Source organism: Kogia breviceps, chromosome 11, assembly GCF_026419965.1.
Source record: "Kogia breviceps isolate mKogBre1 chromosome 11, mKogBre1 haplotype 1, whole genome shotgun sequence".
NCBI lineage: Eukaryota > Metazoa > Chordata > Mammalia > Artiodactyla > Physeteridae > Kogia > Kogia breviceps.
The window spans coordinates 13,711,914-13,734,302 of record NC_081320.1 but is presented as its reverse complement, the minus strand read 5'-3'; the positions used below and the strand labels follow the sequence as shown (position 1 = coordinate 13,734,302).

General features: G+C 47.0%; 1 protein-coding gene across 1 annotated transcript in view; it reads right to left on the bottom strand.

The window, feature by feature from the left end:
- POLR1A (RNA polymerase I subunit A) overlaps nucleotides 1-22,389 on the bottom strand; it is a 75,087-nt gene that overhangs the window by 23,419 nt on the left and 29,279 nt on the right. Inside the window, exons 13-18 of the mRNA XM_059078358.2 lie at nucleotides 20,803-21,057; nucleotides 15,347-15,538; nucleotides 5,444-5,593; nucleotides 4,219-4,402; nucleotides 1,556-1,638; nucleotides 1,278-1,436 (exon numbers count right to left, since the gene is read on the bottom strand). Coding sequence (XP_058934341.1) covers nucleotides 1,278-1,436; nucleotides 1,556-1,638; nucleotides 4,219-4,402; nucleotides 5,444-5,593; nucleotides 15,347-15,538; nucleotides 20,803-21,057 — 1,023 coding nt within the window. The remainder of the gene's footprint in view (nucleotides 1-1,277; nucleotides 1,437-1,555; nucleotides 1,639-4,218; nucleotides 4,403-5,443; nucleotides 5,594-15,346; nucleotides 15,539-20,802; nucleotides 21,058-22,389) is intronic.

Below are 22,389 nucleotides of genomic sequence, written 5' to 3'. Positions count from 1 at the left end.
GGAGGGCTCCTCTGAACCACGCCTCTCAAGGATGGAACGAACTATACCAACAGGGTCTGCATTCTTGGCAGCTGAGGGGATGCTGACAGCCAGTCAGGGGACTCCACGAGCAAACACTGACTTCTGCTGGGCACTGGCCACGCCTCCCTTCCTCCTCCTCAGGTGGGGCCTCAAGGCCCAGGAGGCAGGGTGAGGGCCAGGTGGGCTCCTTCAAGCCGCAGGATTGGGAGCCCCAGCTCTGGGCTGAGAAGGCGAGAGAACGGGGTCTGCCACCCTGGCTTGTGCGGGGACGTCCCTCTCCTTTCTCGGCTGCGCAGGAAGGGGCTCTGGAGGACTGGCAGGGCGCTCACCTCAGCCAGGGCACTGTGCGGATTAGCTCCTGGACCCTCCCTGCAAGCCCACAGGCAGGTGCTCTTCCCATCCCCACCCCCCTGGGGGAGGACACGTGGCTCAGACCGCTCGCATCACACGAGGCCCGAGATCTCACAGCAAGTCCGCGGCAGAGCCGGGCTTCGAACCCAGGCCTTCACCCCCGGGTCCCCCACACAAGCAGCACCGGTTCATTCTGCCCCTCCACCCTGCAGTGGCCCCTGGGAAAGATTCTCTTCTGTCCCCTTTAATGCAGTTACCCCAAAATACCAACATTTAAAATTAAAAATAGTGGGGAATTCCCTGGTGGTCCAGTAGTTGGGACTCGGTGTTTTCACTCAAGGACCTGAGTTCAATCCCTGGTCGGGGAACTAAGATCCTACAAGCTGTGCGTGGTCAAAAAAAAAAAAACACCAAAAAAGGAAAAAAGAAAAATAGTGCAATTCCTTCTTTCTCAGCATTAATCAAAGACCATTCCAGACCCCAATGGGGTGAGGGAATGAAGCCCTTGGCTTGTCAAAACGATCAATTCTACTCGCCCCACCTCACGTCTCACCTAGTCAGCTATTAAACAGCCAAACTGCCAAAGAGCCCAGAGAGAGAATCAAAATGTACTTTTTAAAAAAACCAGCATTCAAAATGGTGGTGGTGGGGCTTCCCTGGTGGCGCAGTGGTTGAGAGTCCGCCTGCCGATGCAGGAGACACGGGTTCGTGCCCCGGTCCGGGAAGATCCCACATGCTGCGGAGCGGCTGGGCCCGTGAGCCATGGCCGCTGGGCCTGTGCGTCCGGAGCCTGTGCTCCGCAATGGGAGAGGCCACAACAGTGAGAGGCCCGCGTACCGCAAAAAAAAAAAAAAAAAAAAAAAAAAGAAAATGGTGGTGGTACGTGCACACACTGATGGACTAACCTTGTTAATTTCATTGCTGTAATGGTTCACTTCCTCCTTGAACTTCAGATCAATCATGTTAAAATCCCTCTGGTCTTTGCCCAGATGGGCATCCTGCCACTTCCCTCGGACCTCATCACACAATGCTGCTTCTGGAAGGTTTAACGCAGCCCTGACAGCCTAGAATGAGAAAAGGAGAACGTCGGAGGCTGCGGCCAAGTGAGGAGGGTGTGGGCTTCATCCCGCTGGAGCCCAGCCAACCCTCTGCGGCAGGCAGTAGCCGCCCAGGCCCTCCTCACCCGGGGCCCACAGTGGCTGGACTCTTCAATGATCCTGTGTCTCCTGACATCTGCCTTCGGCTTGACCAAAATGTCTTCCACGCCTGTGAAGTGAAACAGACAACCTTGGAGGCGACTGGGCCTGACTTCTCACCAGGCCGTGAACTTGGTGAGGTCAGGGCACGGAGCACGGTGCCACGCATGCAGGGAGCACCTGAATAATGATGGTGGGGCTTCCCTGGTGGCGCAGTGGTTGAGAGTCCACCTGCCGATGCAGGGGTCGCGGGTTCGTGGCCCGGTCTGGGAGGATACCGCGTGCCGCGGAGCGGCTGGGCCCGTGGGCCGTGGCCACTGGGCCTGCGCTTCCGGGGCCTGTGCTCCGCAATGGGAGAGGCCGCAGCAGTGAGAGGCCCGCGTACCGCAAAAAAAAAAAAAAATAATGATGGTGACATTCACATCACCATTAAGAGACTGCTACCATCTCTTAAGGGCTTACCATTTTACAAATGACAAAACTAAGGCTCGAACCTGAGCCCAGAGTTACAGGGGCAGAAAGTCAATCCAAGCCCATGTCCCAAACTTGTGCTCTTAGCCACCAGCTATACTCCCTCCATTCAACAAAAACATGTTGGATGGATGGGCTAGAGGTGAAGATGACGTTTTGGGTGAAAAACTGAGTTTGAAGAAAGAAGAGAGGGAGGGAGAGGACATCCTAGTTTTGACTCCCAGAAGTCACACTTCGTAGGGACCAGCCTATATGGTTGTGAGAATGCGTGTGAAGGCACACACACAGACATGCCCAAGCCCGGGTGACAGGGACCACCACCGCAGGGTCCCTTTCATTGCACTGGAAGGAGGAAAGCCTGGGTCACTTCAGTTAAGCCTGTCCTTCTGGCTTCAAAGGGCTGAGGAATTCCTCACCTTGGGCAAGAAGTCTTCCTACTTTCTCTCTCAATGAACTATTTTCTGTCTATATCTGAGAGCTACTGGACTCCAAAGTCCCTCGGCCAAGGTCTGAATGGGAAGGGGGACAAAGGCTGCACGGTTCCAAAACTGGGCTAAGATGGCTGGGACTCCCACATGCAACGTCCTGCAAGCTTGAGCCTCTGAAGAGCCTCTAAAGAACTTGTGTGAGCAGGAGGGGAAAGAAACTGCCCCTCTGTGAGGAAGCCACAACCATGAAAGTGGGCCCTTCCATGGGGTCAGCTCCAGAAGGCCTTGCCGTCCCTCCAGTGACCTCCGGCTGCGAGGGCTAGAAGGCACCACGGCTAGCCCGGCCTCCCCTCCGAGCTCAACGCCCAGCTTGGCCCTGCGCCCTCTCAGTCTCTCGGCACCAGATGGTCTTTGCACTTTGGCCAGTTTCTCCTCGTACCATGTGCTAAGCAGAGCTGCTTGTTAGGTTTGGTCCTCGTCACTGTCTGGCAGTGGGATCTTCCTCTACTTTTTGCTTTTAAAGTTATTTGTTCAAGGGTGCTCATCCCAGCAATATCGTGAAAACCAGGAAAGAGCTTAACTGTCTAATAACAGGAACTGGTTAAATAAGCTACGGTACATCTACACAAGGAGAAGAGTCTGTAGCCACAGACCTGAGGATGTCGGTTTATATTTGCTCACCCAAGAGGACATGTATAAAACACATCTGCAAATGGAGGGAGGGGAACAGATTACAAAACACTAGGTAGCGTCGGATCCCCTTTTTTCTGAATGTGTTTGCACTTGGCAAGTCTAGAAAGACACACATCAAATAGACATTGCTGGTTGTCTCTGGCAGTTGAATGCTGGGTGATTTTAAATTATTTTCACACCTGTACTACATTATTTTGACTTTTCCACAATTAATATAAATTAAACAATTATGCAGGCCCCGCTGCAGGCCGACGAGCAAACTCCAGCCGCGGCAGGCTCACCGGCCCTACGTCTACACGCCAGCCAGTCCACGGACACAGAGTCTCAGTCCCACCACTGCTGGTCTTGTCGGCTGGACGACTCCCACGCTCGCTGGGGCTCCTGCTCAGCGCGCAGCCCGTCACCCACTCCTCCCAGGAAACCGCCGAAGGGCTCGCGCTCCGCTCTGCGCGCCTGGAGACACGCTGCCCTGAATGAGCTCAGGGCACAGAAAGTATCTGCACACTTGTTTTCTTTACCAAGGCCAGCTTCCTAAAACAGCGGGCTCTCATTGCCAGGGAGGTAACCGGAGAGTTCCTCTTTCTATCTTAGGATCACCTGACAGGTCTGCCCCAACACGGTGTCTCCAACCTCACCTGCTGCACCGGGAGGCGTAGGCAGTTCTGACAACAGGGAGGACCCTAGATGGAGTGTGGAGGGTTCGGCACTGGAGGGTTCTGGAAGGGCACTTGCAAGAGAGAATGGAGGTGAGTGTGAAAACGTCGGTCTCGGGGACCGAAAACCAGCAAGGCTGAGGTTGAGAAAGGGACAGAATGGAAATGGAGATGGGGGTGCAGGGGGGTGTCGCTCTGCACTGTGTGAAGAAACGTGGGGCTGGGGGGGGCAGGGGAAACACTGAGAACGAGTAAGGCTGTGAAGTGTCGCTGGAGGCCGAGTGAGGATGCCCCTGTAGAAGGAGCCCGGCTGTTCCCCTGCAGGCTGCTAGTAGAGCCGGGGAGACACGCTGGTGGGCCTGCTGGCCAGGGGAGGGAGCCCCAGGGCCACCCGGCCACACTCACCCAAAGTGAAGCCTCTGTAGAGCTGCAGGTAGGCGGTGAAGAGGCGGGCCAGGCAGGTGAGAACCTTGCCGCTGGTCTCCCCGCCGTAGATCTCGTAGCAGCAGTGGACCAGGCCGTAGGCGGAGCTCCCGTAATGCGCCTTGTCCAGCACCCCGCAGAGCAGCTCCCCTGCCCTGATGATCACCTGCAGAGGGACGGCCACCAACGCTGGGTTGGAGGCAACGCCAACCCCACCCCACCCCACCTCGTGTCTCGTTAACCTTACTGTACCTGCCGCAAGCCCTCGATACAAAGACGACGACGCACGCGCACGCGCACGCGCACACACACGCACACGCACACGGGCACACAGATACTTCAGTGTGTTCTTATGCCCCCCTGCTCCCTCCACCCACGTCCGTACTGACTTAAAAGTCAAGGATCCTTGACAAAAACCTTGTGACTGGAAATGAGAACACCTAGCGTCTAAACTTCATAACCGTGACCTTGGCCTAGGTACTACTCCCTTCCTTGTACCCTGGGAATAAGAAAAACACAAGCTTTTTAATATCATTTAAGGCCTGAATTTATACTTCCATAAAGTTGGGTTCAAGCATTAGAAGCTAATTCAAGGAAGGACTTCCAGTTGCACAGCGCCACACACATCGAGCATATAATCTATGAAGGGAGAGAAGAGGGGCAGCGTGGGTTCCAACCGCAATGTGTGTTAGACTCTGTGACAAAGCACTCGCGAGCTGGGGCCTTGGCGATACTCCGCCACCAAGAGCACACACAGGCCTTGGCAATCTTTAGTGTGTCTCTCTCCTGCCGCAGCACCGTGCCCCTGGGGTTTGGCTGCCCTGGGGCTGCCCCCGAGGCCTGGCTCCTAAGCACAGAGCTGGGAGGTGTGAAACCTCACAGCAGCGTAAGGATCTTCAGCCTCTCGGGGGTCTCAGGGAAAAACACAGGGTCTGCATTTCCAAGCTTTGCTGAGTCAAGTTCAGAGGGCTTCTGCCAGAGGAGCCTTTCCGTGCTGGTTATGAGTTTTATGCCGAGAGTCAAATGCTAACGGTCAACTCTTCCTCTTTCCAAAACCGAAGTCGCAACAGTTTGGGTACAACTCCTTCCCTTCGGGCACGACTCCTCTTTCTGTGCATGTGTTCTCCACTTCTCTGTCTTGATTTTAAATCAAGCTGCCTAAACCCGGCCCTAGAAGCCTCCAACCCATACAGCTGGGCAGCCATACCTGGGACTCACACATGGAGTCCGGGTTAAAGCCGGGAACGGGCCGAGGAGACTCCTTCACCCAGGCCTTCCCGCCAATCTTCGCCTTTCCGGACAAGTTCAGAGGGACGTGATCCTCTGGGATTATGTTGATGAGCAGCGTAGACACAACCTGGCAAGAAAAAGAAGAAAAAGCTGATGGCGGGAGGAAAAGCTGAGACGTTCCCTTTTAGGACCTCCTGTCCCTCTTCATCCTGAAAGGCAGACAGTTCCATTCTGATGAGCTGTAGGTGAAGCAGAAAACAACAACAAATAATAAAAAAAAAAACCCACCACCAACAAAAAAGGGACAGTTTCTGGTCTGTGGGACAAGAACTCAGTTTTTACTTTTCTGCTTCCATGACTGAGGAGGGAGTTTAGGATTGGAAACAAACACACACCACTAAGAACTTCACTTCTTCTTAGAGTGAACAATCCCCTAGACTTGAAATTAAGTTCCTGAATAGACCAAAGGAAGAAAAGGAAAATAAACTGCTGTGGGATCACAGCAGAGAAAGATTTAAATTTGTATGTGGTTAAAAAAAAAAAAAAAAAAAAAAAGGAAAACAAAGACATCAGGGTTGAGAGAGATGGCGGGGCTCGTAACACTGCCCTCTGCCAGGGAAAGGTAGCTCTGACACGTGAGCCCCAGGACTGAGGCAAAGGTCCAAGAACACTCGGCAGAGGCATCCTCTCATTTTCAGGCCACATCAAAACAGATGACAATTATCACATACAGTTCGTAACGTCCTCCCGCAGAACCGTGCTGACTTTCTGGTGGGCACCAAGGAGGAAAGGATATACAGACTAAGAATCCCGAGTTTTCCCTCTGAAGAGCTTCACAGAGGAGGCCCGAGGTATGTGACTGAGAAGCGGGCTGCAGTGAAGCTTCGGGGATAAGGGGGTGTCCCAGGGTCCACTCCATCACTGACTGGTCGTGGGCTGGGGGGCAAACGGTTACGTTCTCTTAGCCTTGGCGTTGCTCATGTGTAGCACAGAGATGAGATCCGTTCATTCATTGAGCGAGTGTACATCGAGTGCTTACTTTGAGCCAGGAGCTGAGGGAGTCATGAATAAAACAGTCTCTGCCCTCAGTGGAGCCTCCGATCCCGAGGGGACCCACGCTTTGGAGGAAAATAAAATGGGGAAGGAGGACCCAGAGTAGAGCAGGGGGAGAGAGTATCTGGGGTTTTACAGAACATAGGCAGGGAGAGCCTCACCGCGAAGGAGAAGGGAGCCCTGCAGAGATCAGATCACGCGCTTTGGCGGAAGGCTTTTCGTCTGAGCGAGAAGGAAAGGTAATTGGAAAGTTTTGATCAAAGGAGTGACATGCTCGGGATTTAACTTTTAGCAGGATCACCTGTTCCAAATACATTCCTGGTCTGGACTTTGAAGCTAAATAAATGCTGCAAAGAATAAGCCTCCCAAGTGACACTGACAAGAAGGATGGGCACTTTAGAAGCAGTTATTGAGGCGTCCTGAGTGGGGAGCACGTGGGACGCTGACTCTGTGTGAGGCCTATCACAGGGCGCGCTGGTGACGTGACTGCTCGGCCAGCCCATGGCTCCCACACAATTCGCTTCTACACAGCTAATACCAGGAATGCATTTATTTGACCGGGATCAATTATGGCTGCTGAAAGGCGGCGGAGTCCTTCCCCGGCCCAACCGGGCCCGTCAGTACGGCCATCCACTCAACACACGGCTGCCAGCAGGAGGCCAGGAGAGGCGATTTCACAAACAGCCGCTCCACAGAGAAGCCACACGGGGACAGCCGTACCTGGAGATGACCACGGGTCAGCTCCACGGAGGCCAAGAGCACGCATTCCCAGAGACACGGCAGGCTGGGGGCAGGCAGACCGGACAGACAGGCCCACGGCTGAGGAGGGGCTGGGAGCCGTCAGCTGGCATCAACAGCTCTTGGTGCGCCTGTGCCCCACAAAGAAGTATCTATACGTGCACAGTGGGGTCGGGGCGGCTACGAGGGCAGCTGTCTTTTCACGCGTGTGCTCCGGGAACCAGGGACAACTGGCGACAGCACCGTTAAAGAAAGCAGACAACAGTCCTTGTTATTCCTCAGAAAATGACCGGGAAGGTCATGGCCCCCGTTCTTCCCAAGGCTGGCACCGCCAGGAGAGGGGGTGAGGAGTAAAGGCAGGAGGGTCACTTCCCTGGGGTGCTGACCACAAGCTGCACTTCAACCACAGGGCCACATGCCCAGTGGGGACCGCCAGCTGGGCAGTCAGGATGGAAAGTCTGAGAGAAAGGTAACATATGTATCCAACCATCTAAGGACAGGGAGATGTGACCTGCCCCCTCATCTGTAAAATCAAGGGGGCAGTAAAAGCATTTGACAATCTCAATACCCTTTCATGATAAAAACACTCAACAGACTAGGAATGGGAAGGAACATCATCAACCTAATGAAGGGGAGGCATCAATGAAAAACCCACATCTACCGTCCTCAGCGAACAAAGACGACGCTTTCTGCCTAAGAGCAGGAACAGGAAAAGAATGTGTGCTCTTGCCACTCTATTCAACAATGTTCTAGAGGTTCTAGCCAGGGCAATCAGGCATGGGAAGAATAAACCTGCTTTCAGCTTGGAGAGTAAGAATGAAAACTACCTCTAATTGCAGATGACATAACCTTATGTAGAGAGAACCCGAAGGAATCCACAAAAAATTATTAGAGCTACTAAATGACTTCAGCAAAGCTAAAGGATATAAGATCAACATTCAAAAACCAACAGTGGGGCTTCTCTGGTGGTGCAGTGGTTAAGAATCCTCCTGCCAATGCAAGGGACATGGGTTCAAGCCCTGGTCCGGGAAGATCCCACATGCCGCAGAGCAACTAAGCCCGTGTGCCACAACTACTGAGCCTGTGCTCCAGAACCCAAGAGCCATAACTACTGAGCCTGCGTGCCACAACTACTGAAGCCTGCATGCCTAGAGACCATGCTCTGCAACAAGAGAAGCCACTGCAATGCAAAGCCCGCACACTGCAACGAAGAGTAGCCCCCGCTCGCTGCAACTAGAGAAAGCCCTTGCGCAGCAGCAAAGACCCAACTCAGCCCTAAATAAATAAACAAATAAATTTGTTTTTTAAAAAATCAACCATATTTCTACACATTAACAATGAACACTCTGAAAATGAAATTAGGAAAACAATTCCATGTACAATAACATCACGAAGAATAAAATACTCAGGAATAAATTTAACCAAAGAAGTCCAAAACTTCTAAGTGGAAAACAATAACATACTATTTAAAGAAATTAAAGAAGCTCTAAGTAAACGGAGAGACATCATGGATTGGAAGACTTCATATTGTTAAGATGGCAACACTACCCACATTGATCTACAGATTCAATGCAATCCCTATTAAAATTCCAACTGCCAGTTTTACATAAGTGACAAGCTGACCCTACAATTCATATGGAAATGCAAGGAACCCCAAATAGCCAAAACAATCTTGAGAAAGAACAAAGCTGGAGGACTCGCATTTCCAGATTTTAAAACTTATGTCAAAGCTACAGTAATTAGGACATGATATTGGCATAAAAATAGACATATTGATTAATAGACTAGAAATGAGAGTCTAAAAATAAACCCATACATCTGTGGTTAACTGATTTTTAACAAGGGTGCTAAGAACATTCAATGGAGAAAGAACAGTCTTGTCAACAAATGGTGCCAAGACAACTGCATATCTACTGGAAAAAGAATGAAGCTGGACCCCTACCTCACACCACATAGAAAAATTAACTCAAAATGGATCAAAGACCTACATGTAAGGGCTAAACCCATAAAACTCTTAAATCTGTGTACCCTTGGATTAGGCAACAGATTCTCAGATGTGACACCAAAAGCACAGGCAACGAAAGAAAAAGTCAATAAATAGGACTTCATCAAAATTAATATTTGTATGTTAAAGGGCACTATCAAGAAGGTGAAAAAACAACCCATACAATGGTATAAAATATTTGTGTGTCATATATGTGATACAGATCTAATAGCCACAATATATAAAGAACTGTTAGAACTCAACAATTAAAAAGATAAACAACCCAATTAATAAATGGGCAGAGGGCTTGAATAGACATATCTCCAAAGATGATATTATAAATGGCCAGTAAGCATATGAAAACATGCTCAATATTATTAATCATTAGGGAAAGGCAAATGAAAACCACAACGAAACACCACTTGGCACCCACTAATATGGTTATTTAAAAAATGAAAGACAAATAAGTGTTAGTGTGGATGTGGAGAAATTGGAACCCTCATACATTGCTGGTGGAAATGTAAAATTGTATAGCTGCTTTGGAAAAACGTTTGGTAGTTCCTCAAAAAAGTTAAACATAGAATTACCATATGACCCAGCAATTTCACTCTTAGCTATATATTCAAGACAATTGAAAGTACACATTCATATAAAAACTGGTGCACGAATACTCAATGCAGCCTTATTTATAACAGCCAAAAAGTGGAAACGAGCCAAATATTCCACTTATCAACTGACAAATGAATAAACAAAATGTGGTATAACCATGCAATGGAATACTATTCAGCCACGAAAAGGAATGAGGTACTGTTCATGCTATGACATGGATGAATCTTGAAGACATTATGTTAAGTAAAAGTAACAAGCCACAAAAGCGTACCTAACTGGTATGATACCATGTATATGAAATGTCCAAAATAGGCAAATCAACAGAGACAGAAAGTGATTGCCAGGGAATGGGGGAAGGAGGAATCAGGGCTGACTGCCAATAGGTACTGAGTTTCTTTTGGGGGTTATGGAAATGTTCTGGAATTAGTGGTGATGATCGTATGACGTAAAGAATACACCGAAAAAAAAATCACTGAATTATATACTTACCAAAAATGGTAACTTTTCTGGTAAGTATGAATTACATTTCAATTAAAAAAACAAGGACGCCAGACAAGATGATTTGAGGTCCTTACCTACGCTAACGTTCTTTTTTTTTAAATTTTTTTAATTTTTTTATTATTATTTTTTTTTTTCGCTAACATTCTTGAAGTGCATAATTTACTTTCTGGTCATAAACTATGCAAGGGAGGAAAGATCATACCTGCAACATTCTTTTAAACTGTGAAGGGAGGCAAAATCTACAAGAATTATAATTATTTATTATTTAAATTATTTATATGAAGGCTGTATTGAACTTTAAAAAATGCTCTAAGAATTAAATGGACTTTTTTTTTTTTTTTTTTTTTTTTTGCGGTACGCGGGCCTCTCACTGCTGTGGCCTCTCCTGTTGCGGAGCACAGGCTCCGGACGCGCAGGCTCAGCGGCCATGGCTCACGGGCCCAGCCGCTCCGAGGCATGTGGGATCTTCCCGGACCGGGGCACGAACCCGTGTCCCCTGCATCCGCAGGCGGATTCTCAACCACTGCGCCACCAGGGAAGCCCATGGACTTCTTTTCAAAAAATGTTTTGAAATGTGTATACCCTTTAAGCCAGCAATCACAATTCTAGGAATTCATTTAAAATATATACCAACGAAAAGTACACTAGTATAGATATAAGTGGGTGTCCACCACAGCACTGTTCAGAATAGTAAAAAACCAGGTAACAATCTACATGTCTGCCAGTACGAAATTCCCTGGCGGTCCAGAGATTAGGACTCAGCGCTCTCGCTACTGGGGCCCTGGATTCGATCCCTGGTCAGGGAACTAAGATCCCACAAGCCACTCAGCGTGGCCAAAAACAGAACAAAACAAAAAAACCACAACAGCAAAAAAACTGGACACCCATTAAATGTCTGCCAATGGAGAGACAGGTAAATCAATTATATATATCCATATTATGGGGTACAACACAGAATGGGTTAAGAAGAATGAAGTCAATCTACACGTACAGACACAGAATGAACCCCACGATACATCATTAAGTGAACTAAATATGTCACAAGGCAATTACAAGAAAGGTTCTGTCAACCTAGAACATGAAAACAGTTAAATAAACTTCATGCTACATTTGGAGTGTGTTAGGGTGGTTCAAATTAAAAATACAAACTGCCTGAAATCATGGGATTCCCTTTGGAGGGCCGTGAGCCGTCTTACAGACCAGTTACAACTGAGGTTGACGTGCCTGAGGATGAGGTAAGTGCACGCCTCAGCCACCAGAATATCATGGATAAAGAAGTGCTCTTAAATACAAGCTCAAAATTGAATGTCAAATTTAATCATGGTTCATGGTTCTCCTGAGTAGGTATAATATGATTCCACTTTTATTTCTTTTCTATGAGAGTATGCACATACATGAAGAATGGGATTGGACAGAGAGGAAATTTTTCCTTTTTCCTTTCATATTACTGTCTCTTTATTTATTTTTATAAATTTATTTATTTAATTTATTTATTATTTTTGGTTGCATTGGGTCTTCATTGTTGCCGCGGGCTTTCTCTGGTTGCGGAGAGAGGGGGCTACCCTTTGTTGCAGCGTGTGGGCTTCTCACTGCAGTGGCTTCTCTTGTTGCGGAGCACGGGCTCTAGGCGCGTGGGCTTCAGCAGCTGTGGCTCGCGGGCTCTAGAGGGCAGGCTCAGTAATTGTGGCGAATGGGCTTAGCTGCTCCGCGGCATGTGGGATCTTCCCGGACCAGGGCTCAAAGCCGTGTCCCCTGCATTGGCAGGTGGATTCTTAACCACTGCGCCACCAAGGAAGCCCTACTGTCTCTTTATTTAACGAAAAACTTACATTACTTCTACAGTTAAAAAGAATTTAAAGGGCGGAGATCTAATAAATGAAATCAGCAAGGTTGCTGATCAAGGACAATATACAAAAATTAATCGTATTTCTATATGCCAACCATAAACAATTAGGAAATTTAAAACATAATATCATCTATAATAGCAATACCTAGGAATGAATCTAATGAAAGATGAACAAGATTTTCCAGACGGTTACATAACTTTTTAAAACAACTACATAATATCTAACAAATGGATGTCCCACAATTTACTTAGCCCCATTGCTGAGTATCTAGATTTTTCTAATTTCCACCACTATAAACCACGATGTCATGGACTGCTTTTTTCCAGTTATCTTTTACTATACTTCAGATGATTTCCTTAGGCTGGATTCTCAGATTGAAGGGAATGAACATATTCGTAGCTCTAGATATACAGTCTTTGTCCACTATTTGGTTCTATTTTGAACTCACTGCTTATGTTTAAACAAAATCCTAATAAACTCTGGACACTTACTTAAGAATTAAAATCGCTTTATGTCCAAGATAACCTGAGATGACTTACAAAATAAAGACACATAAAGAAGAAATAATAAAAAGAATGTAAGTGGACAAATACATATAACCAGCTAAACTGGGGGCTAGCAAACTACAGCCTATAGGCCAAATCTGGCCCACCGTCTGTTTTTGTAAATAAAGTTAAATTGAATCGCAGTCATGCTCATTCATTTAAGCCTTGTCTATGTCTGCTTTCACGTTACAATGGCAGAGCTGAGTAGCTGTAACTCAGAGACTGTATGACCAACAAAGCCTAAAATATTTTCTATCTGGATTTTACAGAAAAAGCTCACCAATCCCTGAACTAAACTTAACTGCAAAATTCCCCATCTATTCTGTTACATCAACTTCTGTTTCTGGCCAGGTTAGAACAATGGTGACCTGATTTCACATCCACTAGAAACAAAAACAATAACAACAAAAGCAGACATGAACATGAAACATGAATATAAAACAAAGGTTTTCAATACAGTGACCTTAGGAAATGAAGGACAGGGATCAGTAAGGATATAGTACACCTGAACTATCTTATCACCTGAACCTAACTGACATTTACAGAGCACTCCATCCAACAACAGCAGAATACATATTATTTTTAAGGACACACAGACCATTTACCAAGACAGACTGTATTTGAAGTCATAACTTGAAGGATTCAAGTTATCCAAGGTATGTTCTCTGGCCACAGTGGAGTTAAATTTGCAATCAGTAATACAGATATCTGGAAAACTCCTAAATATTTGGAAACTAAATCATATACTTCTAAATAACTCAGGGGTCAAAAAAAGAGAAATTAGCAAGTATTCTGAAGTGAATGTTAAGTGAAAATACAACATGCTTAGGGGAAATTTTATATATAAAATGCCAAAATTAAAAAAAGGAAAATAGTTGCAAATTAGTGACTTCTGTTTCAACCTTAAGTAACTAAAAAAGAAAAGCCAATCAAACCCAAAGTAAACAGAAGAAAGGAAATAAAGATCAAAGTGAAATCAATGAAACAGAAAACAGAAAAATAGAGAAAGTCAATAAAAGCTGGTTCTCTGTGAACAATAAAACTGACAGACCTCTAAGCAAACTGAGCAGGAAAAAGAGAGAAGACACAAATTACCACTATCAGAAATGAGACAGGGGACCCACCTTCAGATTCTACAAATAGAAAAGGAAAGTAAAGGAATATGATGAATAACTTTACGCCTATAAATTCAATAACTTAGATGAAATTCCTTGAAAAAACAAAGCAGTAAAGTTCCTCCAAGAAGAAAGAGATAACCTAAATAGCCCTCTATGTATTAGAGAAACAGAAATTTTAGTTAAACAAACCTTCCTAAAGAGAAAACTCCAGATGGCTTCACTGGTGAATTCCACCAAACATTTAAGGAAAATTAATATCAATACTACACAAACTCTGGGGACCTCCCTGGCGGCGCAGTGGTTAAGAATCCGCCTGCCAATGTAGGGGACACGGGTTCGAGTGCTGGTCCGGGAAGGTCCCACATGCTGTGAAGCAGCTAAGCCCGCAAGCCACAACTACTGAGCCTGCACTCTAGAGCCCGCGAGCCACAACTACTGAGCCTGAGTGTCACAACTACCGAAGCCCGTGTGCCTAGAGCCTGTGCTCCGCAGCAAGAGAAGCCACTGCAATGAGAAGCCCGCGCACCGCAACGAAGAGTTGCCCTCGATCGCCGCAACTAGAGAAAGCCCGTGAGCAGCAATGAAGACCCAATGCAGCCAAAAATAAGTAAATAAATTTCTTTTTAAAAAAATACTATACAAACTCTTACAGAAAACCGAAGAAGAGTAAATACTTCCCAACTCATCCTATGAAGCCAATGTTACCCTGATACCAAAACCAGGCAAACATATGACAAGAAAAGAAAACCACCGATCAAAATCCCTCATGTACACAGAGGCAAAAAATTCTACACAAAAGTTTAGCAAATACTTACTGCCCCATAACCAAGTAAGGTTTACCTCAGGAATACAAGTCGGCTTAGTAACTAAAAAGCAGTCAAGTCCCAGGTCCACAGAGTTAAAGAACTGCAGAGCTGGGAGAGACCTTAGAGCTCATCAGCCTGAACCCTTTTGTTTTATAAATGAAGAACTGAGGCTGACAGAGCCAAGATCACATAACTCATTAAGTATAGTATGATGGTCTGGGTGTTACAAAGTCCTGGGTTTGAATCCCAACTCTGTCTCCTATGGACTTGGGCATGTAACAGCTTCTCCAAACTTCATTATCCTCATCTGCTAAATGGTGATAAGGATGGTTTCTGCATCGCAGGTTGGTTGTGAGGGTTAAGTAAGATAACATATTTGAAGCACTCCCAACAAACCTTAACTACCGCTACCATCAGCACCACTGCCTACTACCACCATATGTGGGTTCTGAGGACACCGAGTTTAAGTTAGAAGCAAAGGACAGAAACTATGCAGCTTACGCTTAGCAGACACTCCCCTGAAACCATGTACACCCAAAAACCCCATCAAAGAGAGAGTCAGACTATTGTTTGATTTGCCATTTCTGTTTCTGGCCTGGGCTCTCCTGGGAACAAAAACCTCTTTACTGAGTGGCCTGTTTCCTTTTTTTATAGTCACCATTTGTTTTCTCCCAATTACCTGCTTTCCTGTCCACAGCGGACAGGGCTTCAGGATGGCAGGAGGAAAGAGCTTCACACGCCCCACTCTGTCTGTGAGTCCTCGGTACACCATCTCCATATACTGCTCCCGGCTGAAAAAGCAGCCTCGAGTGGTCATGTTTGCACCCGAAACCATGTGATCTTGGATCAGCCCTGCCAATGGCTGGCCGTCCTACAAAGCAAAACAGGTAAGAGAAGAACAAAGAAAAAACTGCAGTCGCATTCTAATTCCTCATCCTGTGCTTGGGAGCCGCCCGCTAGCAACAGCCCTCCTTTACATCCCCGTACTGTCCTGTCTCTGAGCCGCACCAGGACGGTGCTTGGGCTTCCCATCTTGAGAGCAAACTGCCTACTACGGCACATGACCAGGGCTTCCTGACCGGCTCCCACCTTTGCCTTTTGCCCACTGTTCTGTACCAAAACTGCTACAAATTCATCCAGGCTCCCCCTAGCCTTCTCTCCATAATCCTATCTGTTTCTAGTTACTCCAGCATATTTCTGGCATTTATGCATAAATTTGGTCTGGCTGCTGTTAGCTGTGTCCTTGTTTTTCTATTTTGGTTTTACGCTTTGGTATTTTTCACACATTTCTGGCCTGGTTTCTCCTCTAAATCAGTCATCCATTCAACAAATATTTATTGAGAGCCTACTGTATCCCTAGGCGCTGGGTTAGACCTTTAATCCACTCCAGTGGCCCAAGCAGACACGATCCTTCACGATGAGAAACAGCTAGACAGTAAACAAATGACTGGACATTATCACAAAGAGTTTTAAATACTGGAGGAAAATAACAGCATGGGTCACCACACAGATTTGGGGCGAGGAGGATGGTCAGGAATGGTCTCTCTGAGGGGAAGTACTGCAGCTTGGCCTGAGGAGCGACTTGGAGTGGGCCAGCGCAGGGAGGGTGGGGTTTGGGCAGAGGCTCCTCGAGAGGGTTGTGGAGGGCTCTGACGTGTGTGACTGCAGAAGGAAAGAATGCCTGCTGTCAGCATCTCTTCATGATGTAGCACATATTCATGGTAGGCTGTTATTTACCAGATGTCAAAACAAGGGCCTTTATAAAGGCCCCAGTTGGGTGGGTACATTCATCTTTCCACAGCCTTTCTGACCCCCAGTCTCCTGAACCCTATCTGCAGGTCTGCATTCAGGGCAACATAAGACACACTGAAGTAAAAATAGCTGTGCCCACTGACATTCTCTAAGAAGCAGTTTTTGCAACCTTTTCAATGTTTATGGGAACTTGAGAGAAATCTGTGCCTTGGATCTACAGATTGTTATCATTTGCTTATTTGTTAAATACTGTCCAATATTATGTCCATGTTTCATAACTAAGGAACTCACAAATGCAGCCGTGGAGAAGCGCCAGGAATTTAACCACATGCACTAATTCAAAGGCTAAAAAAGGGTGCTCGTCAAACAGTCTCAACACTGTGGCAGGGGGCTTCCCTGGTGGCGCAGTGGTTGAGAATCCGCCTGCCGATGCAGGAGACACGGGTTCGTGCCCTGGTCCGGGAAGATCCCACATGCCACGGAGTAACTAAGCCCGTGAGCCATGGCCGCCAGGCCTGTGCGTCCGGAGCCTGTGCTCCGCAACGGGAGAGGCCACAACAGTGAAAGGCCCGCATACCGCAAAAAAAAAAAAAAAAAAAAAAAAAAAAAACACTGTGGCAACGGGCTTTACGTAAACTCAAGGTAATTATTACAGATGAGCTGAATAGGTGGTGCAGACAGATGGGGCACACAGCCCTTCTTACGAAGGCTCTGAGTTATGAACGTGAATAAAAATAACACTCTGTGTCTTATTCCAAAGACAAGGTCTTATTTTGCTTAGAGGAAAAACCCAAAACAGTATTAGGCATTTGACTCATCCCACAGTCTTTGGGGGCAGATACAGATTTTCCCTTTTGCTTTTTTCCTTTAAAGAACATAATTATAAGTTATGGGATCTAGTCAGTGCCTTCTCTCTCTCCATCCAGACTTTTCCATGACTAGAAAATTCCTTAATGGCTAAATTGCTTTCAATGCAATAATCATGAATTCTAGGGAGGAATACTGATTAAAGCAACTTACTAAGGGTCTATTTATAATTCTGAATTTCCTAAATCTGCTTAGGATCAGAAAGACCATCTCTGAATCAGAAACCCAGGTAATTGTCAGCTATCCTATTCCACTTAATATCACAGCAAAATGACATTACAATTGATGTCTTTGGTCAGGACGCTTTGAGAATTAGGGTATTCTGTGACTTGAATTTCATAGCTAAGTCAAAGTCTGTAAACTATGTCTCAAAGCTTGTTAAAAAAAACTTCCATGAAGCATTGGCCCTCGAAAGATACAACAAACAGAAGAAAAAAAAAAGAAACCACAAAGAAACATGTAAATGAAAAGTGTGACTGTTTTCTTGGAAAAGAAACAGCTAAAGTTCCATTCGCCTCCTGTTTTAAGTAAGAAGACAACCTCCAACCCTGTTAAACACACATAACCAACAATAAAATGAACTTAAATCGGGTACTATGGTTAGTCAAGGAAGAGAACCTAGAAATAGAGAAGAAACAGAATAATGAACAGAGAGAAACAAAGGGAAATAAAGACACACCAGGAAAAATTACCCAAAAATGGCTTAGGAAAACCAGCTCTTGCCCTTTTAGGACTTTGCCACCAAAGTACATGTTTCATTTTTATAACCGTTAGCAAAGAAATAACGATTCCACCTCAGCATTCACACTGAGGACTAAACAAAATTTATCAAGAATCAAAAGCTCTTTACCTCTGGTTTTTTTTTTTCTTTTTTACTTTTTTCTCTTTTCTTTTTACAAACCCTTGTGTCGAGGGGCTGACTTTCAACAGATCGCAGTGAGGGAGCTGCTCTGCTACGTAAGAAACCCCGACCCAGAAGCAGGTCATCTACGAATGGTTTAGCACGTTCCCCAAAAAGCTCTTTACCTCTGACAAAAGAAATTGTCTGAGGGAATTCCCTGGCAGTCCAGAGGTTAGGACTCTGCATTTTCACTGCTGAGGACACGGGTTCAATCCCTGGTTGGGGAGCTAAGATCCCAACAAACTGTGCAGGCTGGCCAAAAAAAAAAAAAAAAAAAAAAAATTTGTCTGAAAGTAAACCCTCAGGTCATCCCCTAGAAGTGTTTTTTTTTTTTTTTGGTGGTACGCGGGCCTCTCACTGTTGTGGCCTCTCCCGTTGCGGAGCAAGGCTCCGGACGCCCAGGCTCAGCGGCCATGGCTCACGGGCCCAGCTGCTCCGCGGCACGTGGGATCTTCCCGGACCGGGGCACAAACCTGTGTCCCCTGCATCGGCAGGCGGATTCTCAACCACTGCGCCACCAGGGAGGCCCCCCTAGAAGTGTTTTGTTTTTACTCTTTAAGAATGTAGTTTACTGTTGTAAGCTTACTTATCTGTGTCCTCCCTGTCTCCTGACCTAAAACTCACAGGCAGGTGAGCATACGATGAGTCACATCTGGACTTTAAACAGTCCAGCCCTTCGCAGGACATGCTGTAAGCAATGAGGCTGCCTATTCTACCTTATTCAATCAAAATCAAGTAGAGCACATTCAAATTCATTGGCCCGAGAACTTCGGAGCACCCCCAACTCCCCATGCGGCTCAAGTCCAGAGGTCCCTCTGCCGGCAAAAAATGAACGATCTGCTTGCTCGCTGGCAGTATCACCCCCGTGGTGAAATGTGACGCTCCCTTCAGAGAGCCAGGCGGGCCGCTTCAGTCCTGGGAGCCACTCACTGCCACGTGCCCTCGCCCAGGCCCAGCCTCGCCTGTCAACAGGGCTAATCACACACGAGGCTGAGCACACAGGCTTGGGGGGGGTCAACGGTGCTGGGTTCAAGTCCCAGCTTCGTCACCGGCTGGCAAGTCACTCACCGGTGTTTCCTCATCTGAAAATCGCACCCGCCTCCTAAGGCTGTCGTGAGGACTAAGTGAGAATGTCGGCAAACTGCTCGCGGCAGCGCCTGACGCACAGGGAGTGCTCGGCAGACGGTGGCTTTTAATGCCACCACCATCAGAGCTACCACGGATATTACTTACATAAAAAGACAAAAAGCCAATTTTCAAATTAGTCAAATTATTTCCTTCTGATTCTTTCTTCTTTTTCTTCTAATTATTAGTAAAATTATTACTCATTACTAGTAAAATTATTAGTAAAAATTAATCAAATTATTTCTTCTAATCTCTGGGGGACCTGAGTGGGCCTTTAAACCCCTCCTGCCTATTGTCAGCCCCTTCACTCATCAACAGCCAGCCAAGGTGGGTGGAGACGGGAAAGAAAGTTATATTCAAATAACTGAGTCCAGGAGGAAGCCACAGTGGTGTGTCTGGTAGGCAACGAGGCTGGGACGCTAGGACCCTGGCCACCTGCCCGATTCCCCAGGTGGGACTGACTGGGGAAGAGAAGTTCCCAGGAGGAGCGGTTACTCATCAATGAGGGACATCTCCGAGCAGCCTCTGGTGCTTCCTGGGTGCAGAGGGGTCTCCCTCTCTTCTGTGGAAGGGCAGCAGGGCCCGCAGAGCGGAAAAGAACAGGCCACAAGGATCTGGGAGTTCCTGGCCCTTCCTCCTCCTCCTCAGCTCTGTGTCCTTTGGTAAGTTACACCTTTTTTTTTTTTTTTTTGCTGCGCCGCGCTGCATGTGGGATCTTAGTTCCCCAACCAGAGATGCAACCTGCGCCTGTTGCAATGCAAGCAAGGAGTCTTAACCACTGGACCGAAAGGGAATTCCCTACACTGTTTCTTCACGTGTAAACGTGTTAGTAGTACCTACCCCAAGGAGTGCGGGGAGGAAGAAAGGAGAGGCCTCCAACGTGCTTTGTAGTGTCTGACACTGAAAAAGTGTTTGGCGAACGGCAGCCATAGTTCTTTATTATTATTACTACTCCACGCTGTAGCCCAAATGAATGATGTGTCATTGTGAATCACTGTGACGCAAACGGCTTACAAAGGAAGGGATTCACAGAGGAGATTCCTCGTGGGCTGGAGGGCAATTTCATCTGGACCCTTGGGGTTACGTTGTCTCTTAAAAAACTCCTGCTTGTCCAGACTCAAAGGATCAGAGTCATCTGTGGACCTTGGGGACCCTCACAGCTGGGATGCTAATGCTTGCCAGAGGCTACTAAGTTGTAGAACCCAAACAGACTGGAAGACAAGACCTATTATGCAGCTACTAAACTCAGCGTTCTGGGATGACTGTTACAGCTTCTCTCCTGCCACCTTAAGGGGCAGCAAGAGAGAACCCTTTCCCTGCCTCTAGCCACTAGAGAGCTGATGACCCCACCCAGAAGAAGCCAAGACCTTCTGTTCCACATGCCCCTGCCCTACAGCCACCCACTGACCCCAGGAGCTGGCAAGCGCCCGGACCTGGACTGCCAAGTTGTGCTGGCGATGAGCACGGAATGGCCTCAAGGTCAGACCTACCTTGGGAACAAGGTACTGCTGATCCGTGCAGGCCAGGACGTAGGCCTCGGCCCGGCCCAGTTCACTCTGAGGGAAGTGGGCGTTCATCTCGTCTCCATCAAAGTCGGCGTTGTAGGCCTTGCAGTTGGCATAGTGGAGCCGCAGGACTTTCTCCTCGGGCAGGATGCGGGCGCGATGCGCCTGGATGGAGGGCCTGTGCAGGGTGGGCTGTCGGTTCAGGAGGAGAATGTCCCCATTCTTCACGTGCCGGCACACCTGGGGGGCGGACGAGAGAACGGGGTGAGCAGCGGGAACTTGGGCAACGTCGCTACTATTCCAAGGGCTCACCTGGGCCTGGGCTGAGCGTGCCTTCTGTCTGTCTCGGGTTTTATTCAGCTAAATAAAAGGAGAACTTTTAGTCTGGACTGAAACCCTAGGAATCTTTGAGAAATAGCTACTAAGCCCCTCTGGTACTCTGAGAAATAGGTGCTAGCCCAGCATAGTCCTGTCCTGGCTCTGGGCACAGAGGCATAAGCCAATGAGGCTACAGGCCCCTGTCCCGTAATCTCTGTCTTCTTCAGAGATGCATGACCTTTCCGGAGTTTGAATTCCTCTGCGAATTAACCTGAAGAAAGAAACAGACACATCTGAAGACAGCATATCTACATATAACCATACAACTCCTGGTCTGCCAGATCCTTCTAGATCTGGCAGACCTCTAGAAACCCCGCCAGGGCCACATCTGAGTGCGTTATTCGAAATGTGGATTCCACGTTCTAGAAAAACTTGCCCAACCTCATCCAGCAGAGCCAGGACTGAAACACAGGGTTCCTGATTCCCAGTTCAATGCTCTCTGCAAATGTTTTATTGCACTTAAAAATTAATAATAAGTTTCAATTGCATGGTCTTCTGGGAAAGCAACTTCACAATAGATTTTAAAACATTTAAAGCTTATTTCCTTTTGGCCTTTCAGAACAAAAAAGGTGTCAACGCAAGAACGTGTAGGTTTATGCAGCAGTGTTAACGGTGGCAAGAAATGGGAAAAAGCTGGCTGCCCCACAGAAGGGGCATTGGTGGCTAAATCATGGTATGCACTATGGAATATTACGTAATGATGAAAAAGGATGACTTACCCTGTAACAGTCCTGAAGTGATGGCAACAATATATTCCAGTAAAAGAAAAACAATCCAGTGCCATCTAAGGTGATAGGATGAGGCAATTTAAAACCCAACCCAGGGGACTCCCCTGGCGGTCCAGTGGTTAAAAGACTCCAGGCTTCCACTGCAGGGTGCGTGGGTTCTGAGGGAACTAAGATCCCACATGCCACGCAGCATGGCCAAAAAATAAAAAAATAAATAAATAAAACCCAACCCAACTCTACGGGTTTATATACACGAGGGAAAAGGGTACTTAGATCCTCACTGAGCTGTTTCTATGCTCTCCTTGAGGCAAGGACACACGGGAGGAAGAGTAAGGCACAGATCATCACCTTTATCTTTATACGTCTTAGTGATGTTCGTGTTATGACGAGCGTGTACTAGTTCTATGAAATTCTTCAAAAGATCTTCAACTATTTCTAAAGAAAGCAAGAAAAACTGCACAAGTGA